The following is a 24448-nucleotide window of genomic DNA, read 5'->3' on the forward strand; positions in this document are numbered from 1 at the left end:
TTGTATAATTTATACCTTTGTTTCCCTAGGTTGCTGGGACAGTTGGCTAGGGACGTAATGAAGAATTGTACATATATTTTCTGATTTACCTCTTCAGGCAATTGCTTAAGATCTTTATCTCAGTGACTGTTTCTCTGAATACTGTGGTTTTCTACCATATAATATTTTTGACATTTGGAGAAATATTGGGTAGCCCAAAAGGTTCATTTGGGTTTTTCCTTAAGATGTTACAGAAAAACTCGAGCAAACTTTTTGGCCAACCCAGTAGTGTTTCTGCCTCTTCACCCTTACCCAGAGCCCTCCTGCCCAAGGGTCCTGATAGACGATGGCACTGAGACAGTGGTTGGAGTGTCTACCAGTTCATCTTCCCCAGACTTTGCTCTCATCCTCTGAATAGACTGATTATAGTCTGTTTGCTTTCAACTTTCCGACTATTGCATCCCTTTTAAAAAACTACCTTCACATGGCAGACCCTCCACCCAATTTTTAGCACCATTATCTTTCTTCACATTTGGTGATCATGTGAGACTTGGGCCAGTACCACGTGCTTTTGAATCCGTGACCTGCTCTCTAGAGTCAGACCTGTCAGCAGAGATGGAATGGATGGACTCTCCCATGCTTAGTCTTTGAACCCGCGGTGACTACCTTCCCATGGCCCCGGGAAAATTCTTTTCATTTTCAGAATTTTGAGCAAAAGGTCCCATCTGACTACATAATAATTTCACAGATTTGAGTGGAAGCTGAAACTATGTAGAATATGCAGTGAAATCGTGAAATTCCATGGGCTTAGTAAAACACAGGTTGTCCACGCCTAGAACTGTGGTCATGTGCTGTTACCATCATCCTGTAAGGACTTTGGGCTTCACACAGCATTCAAGCCCAGTGCCTGTCCCACAGTTATCCGGAGAGACATTTACCTTACTGGAATTCCAGAATCAAGCAAACATTTAAAATAAAGAATCGACGTACAATTTATATATCTTGATAACTTAAAGTGATGGCAGTGGGAATCCTGTTTGCTGTGCTTATGTTTGGGCTGGCCTGCTACGCTTATGTATCATGTGCTTATTTTATGTTCATCATTTGTCATTAGCTCTTGATGCCAAAGAAGGAGTTTGAGTTATTCAAGGTACGGTCTACTCTCTTTCTCATGGATTTTTGAAGTGAATTTTCTAATCGAGTCTTAATACTTTTTTCTTTCCTAAGTTCTTACTTTTCTGATTTTGTGATGTGATTACCTGACCAAATATAAGCTTCTGTCTGGTTTGTAAATATCAGTTATTTGTGTTCTTTGCTATAGAGGTTTTGACTGAATGCCTTAAACAGTGTTAGAGTGTATGCCTAAACCAGTGATAGAGTGTATACCCTTTGAGCTATCGCAACTGGTTTTTTTTTTTTTTAACTTTTTTGTTTGTCTTGGGGTAGAGCTGATTAACAATGTTGTGATAGTTTCAGGTGGACAACGAAGGGACCCAGCCATATGTGTACGTGTGTCCATTCTCTCCCAAGCTCCTCTCCCATCCAGGCTGCCACGTAACATTGAACAGAGTTCCCTGTGCTATACAGGAGGCCCTTGTTGGTTATCCATTTTGGATATAGCAGTGTGTATATGTTATAAGCACTGTTTTTAATATTTAACTCATGGTAAACAATAAGAAGCACTATTCACAAAGGATATCCTGAGTTGCTATATGTGAACAGAAGCCCAGATTTTATATAAAAGTGTTAGAAACACTTAGCCAACTGTGTTTTTATTTGTGTGCTTGGTTGCTAGGAATGGCAAACTCCCATAAAATAAGATACCTAAAACTTGCAAATGCAAACGTGAATTCTAAGTATTTTCGCCCACTTGAGATTTCCTGGGGAGTTTAACCTCTCTTACCCTTCCCTGCTTACTGTTCAGTCTTCTTTTTCTTCAGTTCAGATTCCTGGCTTGGGCTATAAGTTGACTTTCTGTTTAAAGGTTGCTTCTGTCTAAACCTGAATCAAAACTATGAATACATATCATAGGTAGAGTACTTTCTGAGAACATAAAATCTATTTCTCCTTCCTTGAACAGAGCCTCAAGCTGATATTTTTTGTCAACTTTGGCAAAACCAGGAAATTTTTAAAGTGCTCATGGGTTTCAGGAGTTTGCTTGGCTACTTTATGTAAATAGAAACTTGTAGGGATTGCTTGTTTGGGCTGTTTTCCTTTTAAACTTTTCAACACTATCTGACTGTCTGTTGAAATTTTCTGGATATAGCTCTGAATGTGGCGAGGTACATAGAAATGTGGATAGAAGCTGTGTGTGTATGCGTGTGTGCTTAGCTTGGAAGCACCACTTTTAAAAGGTATTAAAAGCAATCTATTTTTTTTAATACCTCCTTAAAACTTTGGTCTGATCCCAGCAAAACCACCAAAATCTTGTAAAATTTTAATAAGCAAGCTTGAAAATCTGCTATCTGGCATAAATATGACTCTGAAAGAATTCCTATTCTCAAAGTATTTGTAACACACTCAGAGAAAAGCAACTAGATAGAGTGAAAAAGAAAAGAAAAATAGCCTCAGAAATATTTGCCAGTTATTTTATCTCTACAAGTGTTACTAGGTACTTTAAAGTATCTAAATAAAAATTATGCAGCTGTTTTCAGAATGACAATAAATAAAGATGCCACCGTATTACTGGTTTCAGTAATCCTAACACCCTAATCTGATAGAACTCCACTGGATTACAAACATATTAAAAGTGGATTCTGTGTCTTATTCATCTTTCATCCATTCACCCTGCAAATATTTATTGAATGCCAGCATCTCACACTTGATGAAGACTAGCACTGAGCAGATCCTCTATAAAAGCATGCTGCCCAGAATCAAATCTCCAGGCCATCTCCCCTGGCTTTGCCCTTACTTTGTGTTCGTGTATCAACAGCAATGACCCTCTCTCTGCTCAGAAGTGACTGACCCTTTTCTCTTTATCTCGTCCATCCAGTGATACCAAAATTTTATAGAAATTTTAAGAAACTTCTTAACGAAAACATTCTAAATTTCTGTACTGTACCACAGAAAGATGCTCAGGCTCTCTGCCATGTCCGTTAAGGACCTCACAAATACTAGGATATTTAATTCCTACCTCAAACTTGTGAAGTCAGTGCATTTTATGTATCAGGAAATTTAAGTACGGAGAAGGAGCTTGCCCACAATGACACAGCTGCGTGAAGCCAGGATGGGGCCCTGGGACTCTAGAATCATAACCCATGCTCTGGTATACTTGACTGACATGGGAAATAGTGCTTAGAAAAGATTGATACCCTGTTTTGCATAGGCATAGACTGTTCACTGTGAAAGGTGAAAGTGTTCATCACTCAGTCACGTCTGATTCTTTGCAACCTCATGGACAGTAGCCCACCAAGCTCCTTTGTCCATGGAGTTCTCCAGGCAAGAATACTGGAGTGGGTAGCCTTCCCGTTCTCCAGGGTGTCTTCCCAACTCAGGGATCAAATCTGAGTCTCCTGCATTGGCAAGCGGAGTCTTTGCCCCTGAGCCACCTGGGAAGTACATGCAGCATCTGCAAGGCACTGAATTTTTAAAAGGCACAGTGTTAGGACTGTTATTTTCGTATGCTTACATTTCTTGTAAATAAGTATATATAGTGGGCTGGCCCAAACATTTGTCCAGGTTTTCTATGCCATGCTCCTGAAAAGCCCAAACAAATTTTGGGGGCAATCAGTAACTAGTGGCAGTTGCTAGAAGAGGGGCATGAGAACAGCCGTTGCCTGTGGCTCACGCACTTTTGGGTAGAGATTGTCTGCTGTTGGCAGGGGTGCTCGTACCTGGCACCAGTCTGAAATAGTTGTTGAGTTGCCACCTGATGTCCCCACGAGTCCAGGCTGCTTAAGATCCTCACACTTGGAGTGAATTTTAACAGCTCTCTGTAAAGACAGCCGTTCCCACCGAAAATGTTTTCCCCCATGGCTTCAGCAAAGTTTTAAAATTAAAGGGAAGGGAGGTAATAAAGAATTTATGAAAGATGCAGGACATTAAAAAAAAAAAAGGTTGGATGAAACCACTGGGAAAAAGAAGTAAATGTTCCTGAGAGATGATGGAGAAATGAACATAAATGACCTACCTTTTGATGAAAATACTGTCATCGAGCATTCCAGGCTTTTGGCTTGCTTTCACTGGACAGCACATGGACCTCCAGGATGCTTCCTGCCCTCCTGGCATCTACTTGCCACATCAAGTTTCCTGTAGGTCTTCTGACTGACTTCCTTGTCTTGCACTTGGACTGTTTGTCTCCCAAAATCACCCTTTTGCCGACATAGGATTTTTTAAATCATGCTGTATATTATATCTCTATTTTTTAAATTTATTTTTAAATTGAAGGATAATTGCTTTACAGAATTTTGTTGTTTTCTGTCAAACTTCAGCATGAATCAGCCATAGGTATACATATGTCCCCTCCTTCTTGAACCTCCCTCCCATCTCCCTCCCCATCCCACCCCTCTAGGTTGATACAGAGCCCCTGTTTGAATTCCATGAGACATACAGCAAATTCCCATTGGCTATCTATTTTACATATGGTAATGTAAATTTCCATGTTACTCTCTCCATACATGTCACCCTCTCTTCCCCTCTCCCCATGTCCATAAGTCTGATCTCCATGACATCGATTTTCATGTTGAATGCCAAGTCTGAAACCAAACCCTGCTCTTCTATTATTTCCAGTATCCTCAGAGGCTTGACTGAAGAACTCTTTTCTTTATTATTATTGTTAAGTCTCTGCTTATTATTATTATAGTATGCTTCCCTACCAAGATGCATATAATTTTGAGTGTCTGGTCATTATGGTCCAGTAAGTTCAACAGAAAGTTCTCCTGTCTGCTCCATTGCAGAGCGAGAGATGTTGTATTATGGAAACAGCTCCAGTCTAGGTCCTGGTAGACGAGGATTTTAATCCTGGCTCTGCCACTGAGTAGCTGTATGACCTTAAAGAAAGCATCTCCTCAGGGTATATGCCAAGTAGTGGGATTGTTGGGTCATACGATAGTTGTATTTCTAGTTTTTAAAAGAATCACCATATTATTCTCCACAGTGGCTGTATCAATTTACATTCCCACCAAAAAAGCACGAGGGTTCCCCTTTCTCCACATCCTCTCCACCATTTACTGTTTATCGATTTTTTTGTTGATGGCCATTCTAATCAGTGTGAGGTGATATCTCATGGTAGTTTTGATTGGCATTCCTCTAATAATGAGCGATGTTGAGTGTCTTTTCATGTATTTATTTGCCTGTATATCTTCTTTGGAGACATGTCTGTTTATGTCTTCTGCCCATTTTTTAAATTGGGTTTTTTGTTTTTCTGATATTGAGCTCCATGAGCTACTCGTATATTGTTTTTCTGTGCTCCAGTTTGCTGAGTTGTGAAATGGAAGGGACCAAGTTTCATGATCTCGAGAATCCGGTCTAGATATAAAGTTCTTTTATATTCCATATGCATGTGTAAGTAGCTGTAAATTAGAAGTGGAGATGTTTTCTCCAGGTGGATACTACACCACCAGCACTACTGATTTCAGCTCCTGTTACGAATGTGCTGTTTTTCAGGTTCAATATTCAGATATTGCTGGGCAGAGAGGAAAAGTTTACTGAAGATGTCTTTATATTCATTCCAGCAGACCAACATCCTAATAATATTCAGTTCTTAAAAATTTTTTTTTGAAGTTAATCTTAGAACACTCTATTCATCTATTAAGTAGAGGCATGGTCTTTAGACTGGGATGGTGGATGGTCTTAGATACTTTTATTCTGCTTCATGCATGGAAATTTTTCCAAATGTTTCTTGCAATAATTTGAATAATACCTACTCTTTTTCTCTCTTTCCATGTATATAGAAATTCCTGCCCAACATGCATGTGTACACAATTATAAAATTTTGTTTAAGTGCTTACAAGTTCAACTTGCTAAAAAAATGATATATAGATGTATTTCCTTTTGTAAAGCAACTTATAAGAAGAATTAGTCTTACATGTAATGAACTATAGTTGTATTCTTTATGAACTATAAGATGAACCCTTACTTTAGTATTTTAAACACAATACTTGGATACACAAATCATCACTGAAATACTCCACACTGTTTATACTATAGTGTGAGTCTATATAATTTGTTTTATATGACTGGATAGTGGTGGAAATTAATTGTATATTTACAGGCTCTTTCTCTGGTTGATTTGTGGGCAGGTAATTTTACTGCCAAAAACTAATTATCTCACACTCTGTGATATTTGATGTGAAGTATAATTGATATTGTTGTAGTTCCATCTCCTATGTTAAATTTTCTCATTTGACATGATTTGCTCCATTTTCCTAATAGCAATTACTTGGCGAGCTGTCAGAGGTAACCCACATTTATTCCCTCAAGGCACTTCTTTTTTGATGTAATTTTTTGGATTCAATCTCTGGACTTAACACCCTCCAAATGTTCCAGCTGTGCCTAGTTTTCACTGCAGTATGCCAAAGAGACTAAATTTAGAGGGGAAAAGAAATGTGTAGATCCATTTTTAAGAACAGTTCAATTTTAATGGCTTTGTTGGCCTTGCTTGCATAATTTCCCCTCTGAAGCAGTATCTTGCATGAATCAAGAGCTTATTGACAAATCTCTTTCTTTAATCCTTGAGAATTTCTACTTAGCTGTAGTGGCTACAGAAAAGTGACTCACTGGATTTAATTATCAACAGAAAGTGCATGTTCCATGTGTGCTCACTCGCTCAGTCACATGTCCAACTCTTTGTGGCCCCATGGACTGTAGTCTGCCCGTCTCCTCATGGAATTTTCTAGGCAAGCATACTGGAGTGGGTTGCCATTTCCTTCTCCAGGGGATCTTCCCGACCCAGGGATCAAACTCAAGTCTCTTGCCTCTCCTGCATTGGCAGGCAGGTTCTTTACCACTGCCTCCATCTGGGAAGCCAACATGTTCCATGGAATCTAGCAATTCTGACTTTCAGAGAAAGAAAAAAACCCAAGAGAGATTTTGTTTTAAGCGGAACTTGAAATATATTTGTGGGAGATAAAAGACAGGAGTTAGGGAGTACCGATGATGGTAGAGAAGTAGGGCCACACCGAGATGACCCATCATCCCTGTCTGCTCACTACTGAGGGCTCCAAAGGGATGTGGGACTTTCAGTGCTAACACTGGGAGGGTCCCAGGGAAAATGGGAATAGTTGGCCAAGATTTCCTTTTGGGTTTGGAGACTCAGCACCCTTGGTTCAGGAGAAGAAAGTTCGGGGTGGAATTCTACTCTCTAAGACTTTCCATTAAGTTGATGGGCCCTCTACTTTAAACCAGAAGTAACTGAGAAACAGTTAGGGGAAGAAGGGGAAGAGCAGTGACTGGGTGGTAAGTAGACGACAATGGAGAAGATGGGGGCACAGAGAGAGAAAAGTGATTTCATGTGTCAGGCCTGATTTTCTTTCCTTCCCATGGAGGATGACTTAGCCATTTCCATGGAAAAGCCACCTTCGTTTCGGAACAGGTTGTAGTGATTTAAGGAAGGCACTCCCTGCCCCATCCCTTTTTTATTTCAGGGGTTGGAAGCATGAAGCAGGTAGGAGGCCCACGAAAAGGGGGAAATATGCAAGTAAATAAAATTTACAACCTAATTCGTGAAACATTTTCCTTTATATATATATATATATCTATATATCTATATATCTATATATCTTAAGCCTGTGATAGGTTATACTGACAAAGTTATATTATGTAGCAATGACAGATGATTGAAACGAGGCACAGAAGATTTGGCGAGCCTGTGTGCAGGCTTGATTGTGGCAATAACACAGGTATTCAGCTGTTCACAGTATTATTTGATGGCTAGCAAAACACGAGCTGTTCTTGTTTTTTGGAAAGCAGAAAAATATGAATCATATCATGGAATACAGAAGCTGATAGCAATTTTTGGTTTGTTTAAGCGTTAAAAGCAATCATTTAAATGCTGACACTTTTGAAATCCTAACGTGAGAATTCACTAACCTTTGATGAAATCATGTGCCGAGGACATTTTTGTCAAGGGAACACTGTGTATATGTCAATCAGATGACATTGGTGTGTGCTAAGTGTTACAGGTCTGTGATGTTTGCTGTATTTTTGATTGCTCGAAATATTTTATTGGCCCAAATATAGGAACGTTGTTTTGTAGATGATAATAACAATGTACTCGATTATCGAATATTAGGAATGTTTCCAGGCCTTGGATGTGGAGGGGCCGGCAAAGTCTGTCTCTCTCCCATCTGACTCCACGGCTTGCTCTGTGAATTTAACTCCTCCTCGCTCCCATCCCCCTCCAAGAAACAGCAGCAGGACAAACTCTTCTCTCAGTTCTTCTCCCACCCTTGGCTCATAATCCTCCTGCCTCCCCTGCCCACGGGAGGGTGAATGGCAGCTTTTAAAGGGACAGCAGTGAGCCGGTGCTGCGTCCCCGTCCGGTTTCCACAGGTGTTACTCATTTGCTGTGACAGTGCCTCTGAGGATGGTGTGTTGTTTCTTAAGTAAGAAAAAGTGGTGAATGTGTGTGGTGTGTGTTTTGATATTTTTGATCTCTGTGGAAATTGGGAAGGCCTCTTTTAAAATCAACACTGCCTTATATTTGGGCCAATTTAGAAATTAAAAAACTCTTCTAGACAAAGAACCAGATTACCAAAAGGCTTGCTTTTTGTGTTCTATTGGCTAATCCTGAATTTCAGAATAATTACAATTGTGCCAGTAGTGTATCTAAACTTCACCTAAATTATAAGTCATTGCTCTGTAGCTTTGATCCGATCCAAAAAATTGCCTTTTGAGAATTTGGAACTTATTCTAATACAGTTATCTGTTATTTTGTTTAAAGCTTTAACTATTGTTTTTAGTTTAATAGGGAATATATATATATAAAGATTATTTTATAATAGCCTAAATCATTTAAAAATTACTGAAAGTTATATATTCTGTCACATCTGCCTTTTAAAATGCAAATCCCCACATGACCTTTTTTCTAATAATATGCTTTTGAGATGTAGTCATAAACATTTAATGAAAGATTATCTCATGACCCTCACCACAGTCCTATTTTTAACAAGAAATTTAACAAATTAGCTTTAACATGATGCCCCAAAAGGTTATGGTTTGAAAAAATTAACAGTATTCTAAAATTGTTTATTTTAAAGCATAGTCCTTTTATCTATTGAAATATTATCCCTCTTTTTAGAAAATTACTTGGAAGCAACAGAGTTAAACACTTTTGAATAAAGCATGCATTTAAAATAAGGAGTAACTAATGCCTTAGATTGTTGATATCAGAACTCCTTTGCCTACTCTGCTGTTGTATGATTCCTGGCTCAAATTTAGTTTTCTTGTCATTTATTACTGTCGTTAGTACTCCTGTTTGCTATCGGTATATACTTTTGACTGCTGAGTTTACATTTTGATTCTGAACAAATGTGTAGGATATTTAAAAGTAATTTTTAATAATTGTTGCATCATGTAGGGTTGGAGGGTTATATGTGTGCATGTGTGTGCGCATTAACACACCCACAAATCTGCTGTGGATCTGAAAGTCCGTTTACAAATAAATAGCCAACAACATCCAAAGTGTAATTTGTTTTCCTAGCCTAGGTTTATATCCTCACAATTCTGAATGAATTATTTGTTTCTTCGTAGAAACAAAGGATGGAGTATGGCCCAAGAGCAACCGACGTTCCTTCTGCCCCATCACCTCCTCCAACACCAGCTCCTGTCCCTGTCCCCCTCCCACCTTCCACTCCAGCACCTGTTCCTGTGTCAAAGCTCCCGGCAAACATCACCCGTCAAAACAGCAGCTCCAGCGACAGTGGTGGCAGTATCGTACGAGACGGCCAGCGACAAAAACAAGTTCCTGTGGACCGTAAGTTTCCCAGGGAGGCAAAAATACTCAGTTTCTCCTGTGAATGAAAAGCACTACTAGGTAAAAATTTTTGAGTGTTGTTTCTGCTGGTGTATGCTAAGTCACTTCAGTCATGTCCGACTCTGCGACGCTATGGACTGTAGCCCGCCAGGCTCCTCTGTCCGTGGAATTGTTCAGGCAAGAATACTGGAGTGAGCTGCCATGCCCTCCCCCAGGGAATCTTCCTGACCCAGGGATTGAATGTGCATCTCCCGCAGCTCCTACATTGCAGGGATTCCTTACCACTGAGCCACTAGGGAAGCCCCTCTGCTGGTAATAAATATTATTAAATATATTTAATAGTCCTTTGTACTTGCATGGTGCTTCATTGATTGCAAAGTCCCTTATATCTCATTTCTTATCCTCCAAGTAATTCTAAGAAACAGGAAGTCCTCTTTACTCTCTAATGTGTGTATTTCTACACATATTCCAATATATTTTGGTGGCTGAATGCAGACTCTGAAGCCAGACAGGCTTGTCTGTATAGTGAAACATCACTTGCTGGCCATGAGACCTTCAACAATGTAATTATTTTCTCTATACTTTAATATCTGACTCATTGTAAACCCATGGACTCTAGCCCACCAGACTACTCTGTCCATGGGATTTCCCAGGCAAGAATACTTGATTGGGTCGCCAGTTCCTTCTCCAGGGGATCTTCCTGACCCAGGGATCAAACCCAGGTCTCCCAGATTGCAGACAGATTCTTTACCATCTGAGCCACCAGGGAAGCCTAAATATATATATCTGAAACTGTTGGGTGTTGGTTCAGGGCTCTGAAGAGCTCTAGTACCATAGTCCTTTATGTGTCAGTGCAGAAAAAGAATTCAGTGAGAGGCACAGAGACAGATAAAAAGTGATTTACTACAGTAGGACACTTGTGAGGCTTATGAACTGGTCGACAAGAGATGCCCTGCCCCAAGAACTTACTGGGCTACAGTTTTATAATCAAAGGGAACATCAGGAGGGGAAAAAGAACTTCTTTGTCTTTGTTGAGTGGACGTCATGCTTCCATCATCAGCTCCTCCTCCAGGTCAGGCAGGGGAGTTTTCTGGTCCCTGCCTCGTGAAACTAGGTCCACAAATTATTGTTTATGTGTGCACAGAGCATGTCCCAGGGATCACTGACTTATTGAGCTTGCTGGGCAGGATGTGGGTCTCACCCCACCGTTGTCCTATTGTTTTGGGACGTCTCGTGCTTCTGCTGCATGGTTTTGTGGCTAAGCATGTCTGCTTGGTTTTGTGGTTAAGCAAAGCTACTTTCCTGAGTAATCATTAACTTGCAGGGGTCTCCCATATTTTTTACTTACAATCGTCTAGTGGGATTAACTATTTAACCACCTACTTGGCTTCCCTGGTGGCTCAGATAGTAAAGCCTGCAATGTGGGAAAGCCAGGTTTGACAGCTGGGTAGGGAAGATACCCTAGAGAAGGAACTGGCTACCCACTTCAGTATTCTTACCTGGAGCATTCCTTGGACTTAAGAACCTGATGGGTCACAGTCCGTGGAGTCACAAATAGTTGGACATGACTGAGTGACTAACACTTTCACTTTCTTTCATCCCTTTACTCTGTCCCTGTCATATATATGGTGTGTATACACACACACACACACACACACACACACACACACAATCACGCTAGCTTAATATAATTAGTTCTGGATTCTGTTCTTTTCTCATATAAACATACTTTTACTGTAGATGATCACTCTATTTTCTTTACTTTCATTATTATTTATACTGTTGGAGTAACTTGAAAATTCATCTTCATGTGAAATCTCGTCTCTGGCATCCAGATACATGTCTTGAACTATTAACTTTATAGCTGGATGGGATACTTGAGATTCAGGTTTTTATCTCGGTAAATCACAGCCCCATCTATTCAGTTGTGGTCCTTCTTGATAAATTAAAAGTTTTTTTTTTTTTTTAAAAGAAGACACTGAAACTATTACTGTTTAATTGTTCTAGAAATTCTGGTTAAGGACAATAAGCACACACCTACTTTTATACATTATTTTCTCAACTGAAGTATATTAAATTTTAAATTACCTTCTTATCCATATCTTGATCTTACCAAAGAAACTAATGGAAAAATGAAGTTTTGGAAAAATGATGAACTTTTTTTGTGCAGCAAAAACAACTATGCCTGCACGCATGTGTGGTTGAGAGTGTGTGTATAATTGGCTACTAAATTTTAAAATGGCTATATTTCCGTTTATTTTTTAAAAGGTTGCTTTTCTTTTTTTTTCAGACAATAAAGACACAGTTTTGAGATGAGAAAGTTCTATAAATGTTTTTGTTGATTTCCCCAAGGAAAATATTGCTGTCAGAGAGTTTCTTCATTCTTACCACCAGTTTATAATATCTCCCTTCTCTGATACGTCAGTGCAGTAATCTTTGACATGGTGGCACTTTTTTTCCAGGCCTGGAATCAGGGTTCATAGGCATCCAGGCCCAATTTTGGAACAGTCTGTGGGCTGGGACAATTTGTTCTTTGTCCTAGTCTTAGAAACTAAGAATAACCTAATGGGAAAGAGGCATGTTTAGAATTTTATAAAGATAGAGAACTCTCCTGATAATTGTGACTCATCATTTTTAAGTCTGTTTTTCATAAGTAAAAGGGTGACATTGGTATGTAAAACATAAACATCTCTCCTCAAATGAACACTTGTACTTGTTTCCTTACACTAGTAACATTCTACATTTACTTATATAATGTTCCTTTTAGAGATAGCTCAAAAAATAGTTTGTCGCTAAATAAAGATAATCCTTTTGGTAAAACAAATATTCTCATGATAATTTTTTATCTTTGTGAGCACTTTTTGGAGAACATTTCTTCTGAATGGATGTTGGGGCTTGTCAACAGTCTTTTTGAAGCAAACAGACACATTTTTTTATTGGTAGCCTGGTTTCTTTCAAAATATACATTTTGTGCTACCTATGTTCTCCACATATGGTTTCTGATAAGTCTGATAAGACTTCAGATAATAAAATTGAAGGATCTGTAATTTGAATACTCACCCATAAAAGTGTTACCAGATAGCCATGGACAAGGAATAAAAGTCAGCAGGTCCATTGATTCAAACCAGCTGCTGGAGCCTGTGTCATATGAGCTCAGTTCAGTTCAGTCCCTCAGTCGTGTCCAACTCTTTGTGACCCCATGGACTGCAGCACACCAGGCTTTGCTGTCCATTACCAACTCCCAGAGCTTGCACAATCTCATGTCCCATTGAGTTGGTGATGCCAGCCAACCATCTTATCTTCTGTCATCCCCTTCTCCTCCTGCCTTCAATCTTTCCCAGCATCAGGGTCTTTTCTAATGAGTCACTTCTTCGCATCAGATGGCCAAAGTATTGGAGCTTCAGCTTCAGGGTCAATCCTTCCAATGAATATCCAAGGAAATCCAATGATTTCCTTTAGGATTGACTGGTTTGTTTTCCTTGCCGTCCAAGGGACTCACAAGAGTCTTATCCAACATCACAGTTCAAAAGCATCTATTCTTTGGCAGTCAGCTTTCTTTATGGTCCAACTCTCACATCCATACATGACTACTAGAAAATTCATAGCTTTGACTATACAGGCCTTTGTTGGCAAAGTAACGTCTCTGCTTTTTAATATGCTATCTAGGTTGGTCATAGCTTTTCTTCCAAGGAGCAAGCGTCTCTTAATTTCATTGGCTACCCTCACCATCTGCAGTGATTTTGGAGCCCAAGAAAACAAGGTCTGTCACTGTTTCCATTGTTTCCCTATCTATTTACCATAAAGTAATGGGACCGGATGCCATGATCTTAGTTTTTTGAATGTTGAGTTTTAAGCCAACTTTTCTACTCTCCTCTTTCACTTTCATCAAGAGGCTCTTTAGTTCCTTTTTGCTTTCTGCCATTAGGATGTTGTCATCTGCATATCTGAGGTTATTGATATTTCTCCCGGGAATCCTGATTCCAGCTTGTTCTTCATCCAGCCTAGCATTTCGTGTGATGTACTCTGCATATAAATTAAATAAACAGGGTGACAGTATACAGCCTTGATGTACTCCTTTTCTGATTTGGAACCAGTGTATTGTTCCATGTCCACTTCTAACTGTTGACCTGCATACAGATTTCTGAGGAGGCAGGTAAAGTGGTCTGATATCCCCATCTCTTTAAAATTTTTCACAGTTTATTGTGATCCACACAGTCAAAGGCTTTAGTGTAGTCAATGAAGCAGAAGTAGATGTTTTTCTGGAATTCTCTTGCTTTTTCTGTGATCCAGTGGATGCTGGCAATTTGATCTCTGATTCTTCTTTCTTTTCTAAATCCAGCTTGAACATCTAGAATTTCTTTGTTCATTTACTGTTGAAGCCTAGCTTGGAGAATTTTGAGCATTACTTTGCTAGCATGTGAGATAAGTGCAATTGTGTGGTAGTTGAAACATTCTTTGGCATTGCCTTTCTTTGGGACTAGAATGAGGACTTCTCCAGTCCTGTGGCCATTGTTGAGTTTTTCCAAATTTGCTGGCATATTGAGTGCAGCACTTTAACAGCGTCATCTTTTAGAATTTGAAATAGCTCAGCTGGAATTCCATCACCTCCACTAGCTTTGTTCTTAGTGATGCTTCCTAAAGCCCACTTGACTTCTCACTGCAGCATGTCTGGCTCTAGGTGAGTGATCACACCATTGTGGTTATCTGGGACATGAAGATCTTTTTTGTATAGTTCTTCTGTGTATTCTTGCCACCTCTTCTTAATATCTTCTGCTTCTGTTAGGTCCATACCACTTCTGTCCTTAATTGTGCCCATCTTTGCATGAAATGTTCCCTTGATATCTCTAATTTTCGTGAAGAGATCTCTAGTCTTTCCCATTCTATTGTTTTCTGTTGTCATATAAGCTATTCAGTTCTATTCATCATAGTTTTCAGAAAGGCTCTCCTCTTCCCACTTTTGAAGAGATCAGTGCTTCAGTTGTTTTGCATGTCTTCTGCTTCCTTTGAAATGTTACTCCTTTTATTTAAGTTTAGTCTTTAGTAATATAAGAAGTGTTGTTTTAGAGAGAGGTGTAAAGTTAGTCTAGTGTGTTGTTATGTGCTAGAACATTGCAAGTGGAAACCAAAGCCAGGAACACATCACAAGAGGTTTCTATATTCCCTGGAAAGAGGTTGTACTTTAGACTGGAGATGGTCCTGTAGTGGCTAAGTCAACAAATAAGGAAATAAATCTTTTACTGTGGTGATACTTTTTGTATTATTTCTCTGAGATGTTTTCTCTGTCGTATGGCAGTGTGACTAAATCATGGTGATTTAAAAGAGTTAACTAATAAAATGCATGCCGTGTATTAGTTAAATGTAACCATTGGTAATATCCCCTCTCTCTCTAGCCTCTCATCCTCCCTCATTCCCTCTCTTCCTTTCACTTATTTCTCTTTCTTTTGACTTCTTTTTTCTTCAAAAGCTTTCCTGGGTACTTGAGGAATTAAAAAAAAATTAGGCTAAAATAACACTATCTTATTATTTCACACTTTCACTTATTTCCCAGGGACATCAAATACTTTCTGAAATACTCTCCCTGAAAAAAGAATCAGAAGAGTGATCACAAAAGCTCCCTTAGTGACCAAGTCACTGTCACTTGCCAAGTTAGTTAAATTGGATTACTGTATCAGTTCTTTGTATTTAATCCTTGGAGGTGATATACTACAAATATGTATGTGTATGTCTCTGACTCAGATTTTAAAAGGATCAATTTAGCTGTTGTATTGAGAAAAGAATGAAGAACAAAGGGTAGGATCATGGAGAGAAGTGGCAAAGAGATCTATGAACAGGCTGGTGGATCAGACCAAGCTGGCAACAGAAAGAAGATGGAGTGAGGTGGTTGGATGTGTGATGTATTCTAATGGTGGGACCAACAAGTTTTGCCAGTGGATTGGATGTAATTGAGGGCAAAGGGGAATCAGGCATACCTCAGTGGTATTTTGCTGGAGGCACTGGAAAAATAGAATTCCCAACTAAGCTGGGAAGTCTAACATAAAAGCAAGCTTCAGGAGAAGATGAGTTATTCCAATGTAGACATGTTACATTTGACATATCTAGTAGACATCCAAATGAATATATCAAGTAGAGAGTTGGTGTAATATGAGTCTAGAGTTCTGAGGACCAGCCTGGACTGCAGGAATATTTTGGGTAGTCACCAGCTTTTAAATGGCGTTTAAAGCCATGAGACCACCCACAGTGATCATTGATGCAGAGAGTGCCTCAAGAAAAGAGGTCTAAGGACTGAGTCCTGGAGGGTTAGGGAGATGAGACAGTTCCAAGAATAGGATACTGAGGCCTGTGAGACAGGAGGAAAAATCAGAGCGTGTGTGTGTCCTGAAGACCATAAGAAGGTGTTTCAAGGAGGAGTTGCCTCCTTCAAATGTTGCTGATGGATGACATAAGTAAATGATTGGGAATCAACCATTGGAGTTTAGCAAAATGATGCAGAGAGATGCACCAATAGCCTAATTGCAGTGAATTTAAGGGGAAACTGAAGAACAGGAGTTTCAGCAGGCTAGTCTGGACAGATTTTTTAGTTTTGTTAAAAGAGGAGCAGAGAAATGGTCAGTAGCTGAGAGGGTACATGGGGTTAAGAAAGGGCTTATTTAGGGATTTCCCTGGCAGTCCAGTGGTTAAGACTTCACCTTCCAATGCAGGGGGTGCAGGTTTGATCCTCACTCAGGAAGCTAACTAAAATCCCATATGCCTCACAGCCACAAAACCAAAACATAAAAGCAGAAGCAATGTTTGCAGCAAGTTCAGTAATGACTTTAAAAATGGTCCACTTAAAAACCTTTTAAAAAAAGGGACTTATTTAAATTTGAGAGAAGTAACAAAATAATAGCATGTTTGTAATTGGTTGAAATGATTCAGTCAGAGGAAAATTGATAACATGGAAGAAGAAGGGGGAAATTACTGTCAGAAGATTTAAATAGACAGAGGACGTGGAGTCTAGTGCACTTGTGGAGGGGTTGCCTAAGGACTGTGGAGTCACTTGTCTATAGTGTAATAAAGGACAGCTGGCAGAGTATACAGGGAAAGTGTTGGTAGTGCTGGCAGTGCTGGTGGTGCTGGTGGTGCTGGTGGTGAGGAGAGCTACTAGGGAATCTTAGGGGGGGAGCTGCTAAGGAAACTTAGGGATCTAAGTTTAACTTCTTTATTTTACTCAGAAATGATGAAAGTGAGATCATCAGCTCAGGGTGAGGATTGGAGACTGGGTGTTGGGAGGTTTACAGAAGGAAGAACATAGGAAATGTTTGTCTAACAGCAGGCAATTGTATGGTCCAAGGTGGGATTTCTCACCTTGAGCCCTGTGGACGTTTGAGGCTATGTAATTCTCTACTATAGGAAACTGACCTGCGTGCATTGCAGCCTGTCTTGTTATATCAGACCTCTACTCACTGCATGATGGTAGCTTCCTTCTTTCTTGACCCCCATTTGTGACATCTTCCAAGTGTCTCTGGCTGTTGCCAGATGTCCCCTGGAGTCAAAATCCCCCACCCAGTTGAAAACCACTGGCCACAGGAAATGTAGTGTGATTATCAGGGAGCATTAACTTCCCAGTGGAGATTCATAATCATGAAATTAACATGAGCTCACTTAAGCACTGTTGTGTTCTATTTGGTGTGCAGGTGTAGCACAGAATAAGAAAGTAAGATTTAACAAGGGTGGGGGTCTTGCCGAATGAATACAATGAAGACAGAGAAGAAACAGGGAGTGATTTTAATAATTTTGATTATGAAGTTTATGCTTGGTGAGAATGGAAGGGAAGATAGGAGGAATACTAGATTGTCAGCCCTGCTGGGGTCCAAAGACTGTTGGCATTGGAATCCTAGAGAGAGTGAGTCGTTGGAGCTTTAAAAAAAACAATAATAACCTCCTCTGTGTTGGTATCTAGGGAGGAAATCTCAGATGGAGGAAGTGCAGGATGAACTTATCCACAGACTGACCATTGGTCGGAGCGCCGCCCAGAAGAAGTTTCACGTGCCACGGCAGAACGTGCCAGTTGTCAATATCACTTATGACTCCACCCCAGAGGAAGTGAAGACGTGGTTGCATTCAAAGGGCTTCAACCCTGTGTAAGTCTCTCTGGGGATCCTTTACAGTTCTGTGCGTGAAACATGCAGTGTTTTCAGTTTGATCGCTAAGATGCACAAGTGATTCCTAGAAAATGTGAGAACCCAAGCTGCATCCGTCACACTTAGGAAATGACTCTAGCCATTTATAGCTAAAAAACGAATTGCAAGAAGCCCGGAAATAACTGTCTTTCGTTGGCACCCCACTTTCTAGATGGTGGTGTCTGTTCATCATTGACTTCTGAAGCAATCTGTTGGCAGCTGTCTTTATCTTTCAGAAGGTCACATATGTAGACTGTGGTCTTAACCTAGACTCCCCAGGCCACAGAGGACACAAAGCAGAAACTTTCCTCCTGTTGTAGCATGTGGACCCCAAGCAAATAAAAAAATAGATGACATTACTTATCATGGGTTATAACCCAATAGAGCCTTTCCTTTTGGAAATCCATAGTGAAGTTTCCATTTTTCTATTAAAAAATTGTAAATATTTTGTGTATATTTGGTACACATATTTGAACATGTGTATTTGAACTCTTTGAACAATACATATTCAAGAGAACCTGACACATGGGACTCGCCTATGACTGAAAAGAATGGTTAGTCAGTTGCCTGACTGCTAGAAAGTTATCTATTCCTTCTACAAAACACCACATTTCAAGGAATTGCTACTACATAATAAGAATAATAAACCCAGATGACTCTTTTTTGATAGCTTATGGTTGGTAATCTTATTGCCCTAAGCACTCTAGTACCATTTATGATTTGCAGTGTATAGAACACCTAGAGAAGAGAGATTGTAGAGGACCAGAAATTTTCCTTTTGCTTTTTTCCAGACAGTTTGTATGTATGTATGTATTTATAATTTATTTTTATATAAATATGGTTGATTTACAGTGTTGTATTAATTTCTGCTATAAACAAAGTGGCTTAACTATGCATCTATATGCATTCTTTTTTTTATTCTTTTCCATTATGGTTTACCCCAGGATGTTGAATATAGTTCCCTGTGCCGTACAGTAGGACTTTGTTGCTTATCCAGCCTATCTGTAATAGTTTGCATCTGCCAACGCCAGACTCTCAGTTCATCCTTGCCCCTTGGCCACCACGAGTTCAGACAGTATTTTTAATGCTCTGTTTTTTTCTTTTCTTTCTTTTGTTTTCTCAGGACTGTTAATAGTCTTGGAGTATTAAATGGTGCACAGCTTTTCTCTCTCAATAAAGATGAACTGAGAACCGTCTGCCCAGAAGGGGCCAGAGTCTTTAGCCAAATCACTGTTCAGAAAGCTGCATTAGAGGTATGACTATCAACCTAAGAGGGTGTTTTTCTGTATTAGTCATGAGGGTGGACTGCAGTTTGAAAGCTCTGGAAATAATGTTTGTGTCCATATTGTCACTCTCTTTGCCTTTCATACAGAGCTGAATTCAACTTGAATCAGGTTTAATAATCTATTACTGGAGTCATCAGTGACCACTTTTAGGGAGATTAATTTATTGTTAAGTGTGCCTGCAAAATGAAGCTTCGTGTATTTTTGGATGCCTAATAAAAAGCCTAATGCTTTCATTTTATATGTGCTAACTACTTCTGTAGAAATTTTATTTACTCATTTACTTCAAGTGAATAAATGACCTAAGAGGCCAGAACATTTTTGCCTGTCCTTAACGTTTAGTTTGTAGATTCTAGCAAGTTTGAGATTGCTGTTGTTTAGTTGCTAAGTCGTCTCTGACTCTTCTGTGACCCCGCGGACTGCAGCCCACCAGGCTGTTCTATCCATGGGATTTCCCGAGCAAAATATTGGAGTGGATTGCCTTTTCCTTCTTCAGGGCATCTTCCCAACCCAGGGATCAAACCTGCATCTCCTGTATTGGCAGGCAGATTCTTTACCACTGAGCCACCAGGGAAACCCAGGTTAGAGATTATAAACTGTTAAAACCGTGGCTGTGTGCCTTAGGCCTGCTTAGTGAACTGAAAGTTGCTCACTCATGTCTGACTCTTTACAGTTCCATGGACTATACTTTTCATGGAATTCTCCAGGCCAGAATACTGGAGTGGGTAGCCTTTCCCTTCTCCAGGGGATCTTCCCAACCCAGAGATCGAACCCAGGTCTCCCACATTGCAGGCAGATTCTTTACCAGCTGAGCCACAAGGGAAACCTAGGAATACTGGAGTGGGTTGCCTATCTTTTCTCCAGCAGATCTTCCCAACCCAGGTATCAAACCCAGGTCTCCTGCATTGCAGGCAGATTCTTTACCAACTGAGCTATCAGATAAGCCTAGACCTGCTTATACATATAAATAATCAGAGGGAAAATATTAGGTAGGGACCACTGGAAACAGAGAGCCCTGAAGAGTAATTCCTTAGGTATAGTTGTTTCTGTGAAAGCAGGAGAGTAAATTTTTTCCAGATTGGATATACTTAAGCTTCCAATATCCTTCTCTACTTAACATGGGCTGTGTAAAGGTAGTAGTTTCTAACTGTTACATCTCACAGCTCTTAATAGCTTTCGTGAAAATTAGACTCAAATGAAAGGATATAGGCTTTGGTGTGAAATCAATGCACAATTATCTCTAGCAGGTATATTGTGTAAATTCAACAGTTAAATAGCGTACTAAAATAGCCTCGTGCATGCAACCCTGTAACCATTCTCAGTCAGAAGAAATATTTCCCTTGGAAATTTTTCCCACCACATTGATCTTACTTGGTCCTATATTGGGCTTTCTGTCTGTTGAATATGAATCAGGATTATATCTTTCCTCAGGCTGTTTAGTTACCATTATACATTCTGCTTTTATTGAGAATGTGTAAATTATTCCCTACAGGTTAAGTAAGTTCCATAACCCTAACACTCCTGAGTTCCTTCCATCGCGACTCCCTATTGCTGTCATTTTCCCTGACTGCCCATGTCCTCCTGGCCTCTTGTTCCTCTTCCTCTGGATGTGAATTGTTACCTGAGGTTCTGCATCTTCCCCAGGCACCTTCCCATCATGCCCTTCTCTTGTATCTAGTTCATTGTTTACTCACCTGTGTGTCACCAGAGACTTCTGTTGATGAGAGAGGATTATAGTGGGTGCACAGGGGTTGTAGGTCAGACTTCAAAAGGACAGAAACCAACAAGATGTCAGATGGTCACAACCCTTTGGTGTGGGGAAACTTGGAGTTTTCTGAGCCCAGTCTTTGGGCCTGATTCAGAATCCCCTACAGCAGATAGATGAATATCTTGCTTGACCTAAAGAGCATTCTTTGATAAGTTACCATCTTTTTGTGCTTATTGTACAATCTCTTCTTTCTCCCAGGGAATCTAAAGCATTCCACATGCATTACTGATTTACCTTTAACATGTTCAGGTGAAAGCATGGTGAATGAATGATCTTTAGACACTATAAGTGAAAAAGTGAGGTCAGTGAAGTCCAAATCATCACTCACCTGAAGGGCAGCCTTCAGTTCCCCGCCAAGAGACGTGAGAAGAAAAACACAAAGAACTTTTAGCCTGAGCCATTTCATTAGGTGATCTGCAGCCTCACAAACCACTAACCATCTTGTCTGAACCATGTTTGTTTTTCAGGATAACAGTGGCAGCTCTGAGTTGCAAGAAATCATGCGAAGACGACAGGAAAAAATCAGTGCTGCTGCAAGCGACTCAGGAGTGGAGTCTTTTGATGAGGGAAGCATCACTAATTAGTTTCAGAATTCCATCATTCTTGGCATGTTTCCACCATGCTTTGTTTTAAGAAGCCATGACAGGAATGTCAGAGTCGTCTTCTTGGTGTACAGAATCTATCGCCATAAAGAAACAATGCAGACCTAAGTAAGCAGAGGACTTGCTTCTGGGCCCATTATTTTTATTAAAATTAAAAATTTTCAGCAGAATTTTTGACCTTGGGAAATATTTTGCATATTCGACCAAGGTGAGGTTTCCTTCAATGGATTAATTATTTCATCTCAGTCTCAATGCATAAGCAGATTTTTTTGACAGTGGTGAATTTATTAATTGCAGCAAAACAAAAAGATAGATATGCCCATGATTCAAAATCTAAATATTTTTAGTTTTGCCTGTGACTGTGTTGTGTATCATCCAGGGTGTAGCTTACTTTAGGCTAGTCTCTGCTTACTTAGGTCTCTTCTTTGACATATAGACTATTTAGATTTATTTAAAGTTCTTAATGCCAACAGTTTAAAAAAATTGAAACATGTAATGAATTGTAAAGTACAACAAGGCCTTGGACATACAAATAGAAACCTTTGGAACATTCCTGAGACGTTTTATTTGTCATGGCTCTGTTGTTCACAATTCCTTGTATAGCTTGTATTTTGATTTAGTTTATATTCTGCTTATTACCTATACTGTGTTCTTATATATTAAGAAAGCACAAGTGTAAAAGAGGTCACATACATTCAAAATCTGTCACAGGAAATAGCCTGCATTGGTGTGTGTTACAGTATTTTGCTTAATGAAGGCCTCAGTCCTGAATATTGATATAAGTAGTTAAAAGCAAATTGGGGCCATCTTATGTGTTTATTCATGTCAAGTTTTTCTGGTAATAAGAAATAATCTACACATATTTTGATCCTGTGAAAGATTCTAGGTAGAGAAAAGAAAGAGACCTAACCTTCAACAAAGTTATTTTTGGAAACATGATTTTTGTCATTAAATGTTATATTATTTCACATATATAAAACAGATGTTATGTAAGAATGTTGTATATTTTAACATAAACCCATTTAGAGAGATTATCTAGTTTCATTAATTTTCATAGTGCCTTTTTCACATGAGTCAGCTGGAGAGTCTGCAATAAACAGTATTTGCTGTATGTTAATAAATGGCTTCTGTCTCATTGGCAAAAGGGACCTTTGGCATGAAGACTGGGGATCACGGTTGAGTGGAATGGGAAAAACAGAGGCCCACTTTTTTTTTCCTTTTTAAACTGATTTCCAGTGAAGTTCTGAGTGGGTAAAAACTGCTCTAGATTACTTTCCTCAGCTGTCTCTCTTCCTTCCACCTCTCTTATTTCATCACATTTTCTTCTCCCAGCAAGTCCAGTTGATCCCAGTAGTAGAAACAAACTTACACCCCGCATTTGTGATTATGAAGTGCTGCCATATAAACGCCTTGATAGAGAGCTACAATAACCTGTGAGCTGTATATTATATGTGGGGAGGATTAGCTTCCTAGAGGTTAATTTTCCCCAAATCATGAGGAATATGAGAGCCTCTTGTTTTCCATTTCTGAGTTCCTCCAAAGCGCTGTCCCTCAGACAAAGTGAGACAAGCGTTAGAATAATAATTATCATCTATCTTTTCCATTTCATAAGCATGGATGCACATGTGTTTATTTTTAAATGTTTTTAATTTTTTAATTAAACAATATTTTTGCCATACCACATGGAATGCAGGACCTTAATCCCCTGACTGAGGATTGAACCCATCTTCACCCCACAGTGGAAGCAGAGAGTCCTAACCACTGGACCACCAGGAAGGTTCCTGGTGCACATTTATAGCTTAGCCCTTATGGAAAATCTCTGAAAATGTAGAGATAAGGCAAAAGGAATTAGGATAGGAAAGTTAAAATAACCTGTGTGCAGTATAGCATAATCTGATTCGAAAAGAATTGGTATCATTTATGTCTTTATGCTATAAAATTCCAGAGGAAAATATCACAGAGGTAGTAATTGCAGGAAGTAGTTACATCCTTTAGGGTGATGACGACAAAGAGAAGAGTTGGAATTCATGGAACTGAAAAGCTAGAGGGAGAATTTAAGCCAGAAATCTGAGGAGTTAGGTTACTGGGATGAGAAATCTGGAGAAAAGTTCCCACCACTGGTAAATAAACAGACCTCCCAGAACGGGGCACAGCCTAACTCGTGCTGTTGCCTCAGGAATTCAGAAAATAATTCAGCTGAAAAAAAAATTGTTGACTCTGTATGACAGTCTATAGGCCCATCCACGTCTTTACAAATCACCCAGTTGTGTTCTTTTCTATGGCTGAGTAAAATCCCACTGTATATGTGTCCCACATCTTCTCCTATCCATTGCTCTGTTGATGGATATTTAGTTTGTTTCCATGTCCTGGCTACTGTAAATTGTGCTGCAGTGAACATGTATCTTTTTGAATTACGGTTTACTCTGGGTGTATGGGCCTCTCTGGTAGCTCAGCTGGTAAAGAATCCGCCTGCAATGCAGAAGACACCAGTTCAATTCCTGGGTCAGGAAGGTACCCTGGAGAAGGAATGGCTACTCACTCCAGTATTCTGGCCTGGAGAATCCCACGGACCAGACAGGACTGAGCGACTTTCACTTTCTGGGTGTATGCCCAGTAGTGGGATAAAGTCAGAAAGAGAAAAACAAAGACCATATATTAACACATGTATGTGGGTTCTAGAAAAATAAGTATAGATGATCTTATTTACAAAACAGAAATAGAGACAAAGACATAGAGAACAAACG

At 39.6% G+C, this 24448-nt stretch overlaps 1 protein-coding gene across 4 annotated transcripts in view; it reads left to right on the top strand.

Annotated features, from left to right (window-relative positions):
* Positions 1-22821, top strand: part of EPS8 (epidermal growth factor receptor pathway substrate 8) — a 208314-nt gene extending 185493 nt beyond the window's left edge. For all 4 annotated transcript variants that reach the window (XM_018048434.1, XM_018048436.1, XM_018048433.1 and 1 more), the window contains exons 18-21: positions 9670-9892; positions 17832-18012; positions 19175-19304; positions 21570-22821. In XM_018048434.1, coding sequence (XP_017903923.1) covers positions 9670-9892; positions 17832-18012; positions 19175-19304; positions 21570-21686 — 651 coding nt within the window. In that variant the 3' untranslated portion in view covers positions 21687-22821. The remainder of the gene's footprint in view (positions 1-9669; positions 9893-17831; positions 18013-19174; positions 19305-21569) is intronic.

This window comes from Capra hircus, chromosome 5, assembly GCF_001704415.2.
Source record: "Capra hircus breed San Clemente chromosome 5, ASM170441v1, whole genome shotgun sequence".
Classification (NCBI taxonomy): domain Eukaryota; kingdom Metazoa; phylum Chordata; class Mammalia; order Artiodactyla; family Bovidae; genus Capra; species Capra hircus.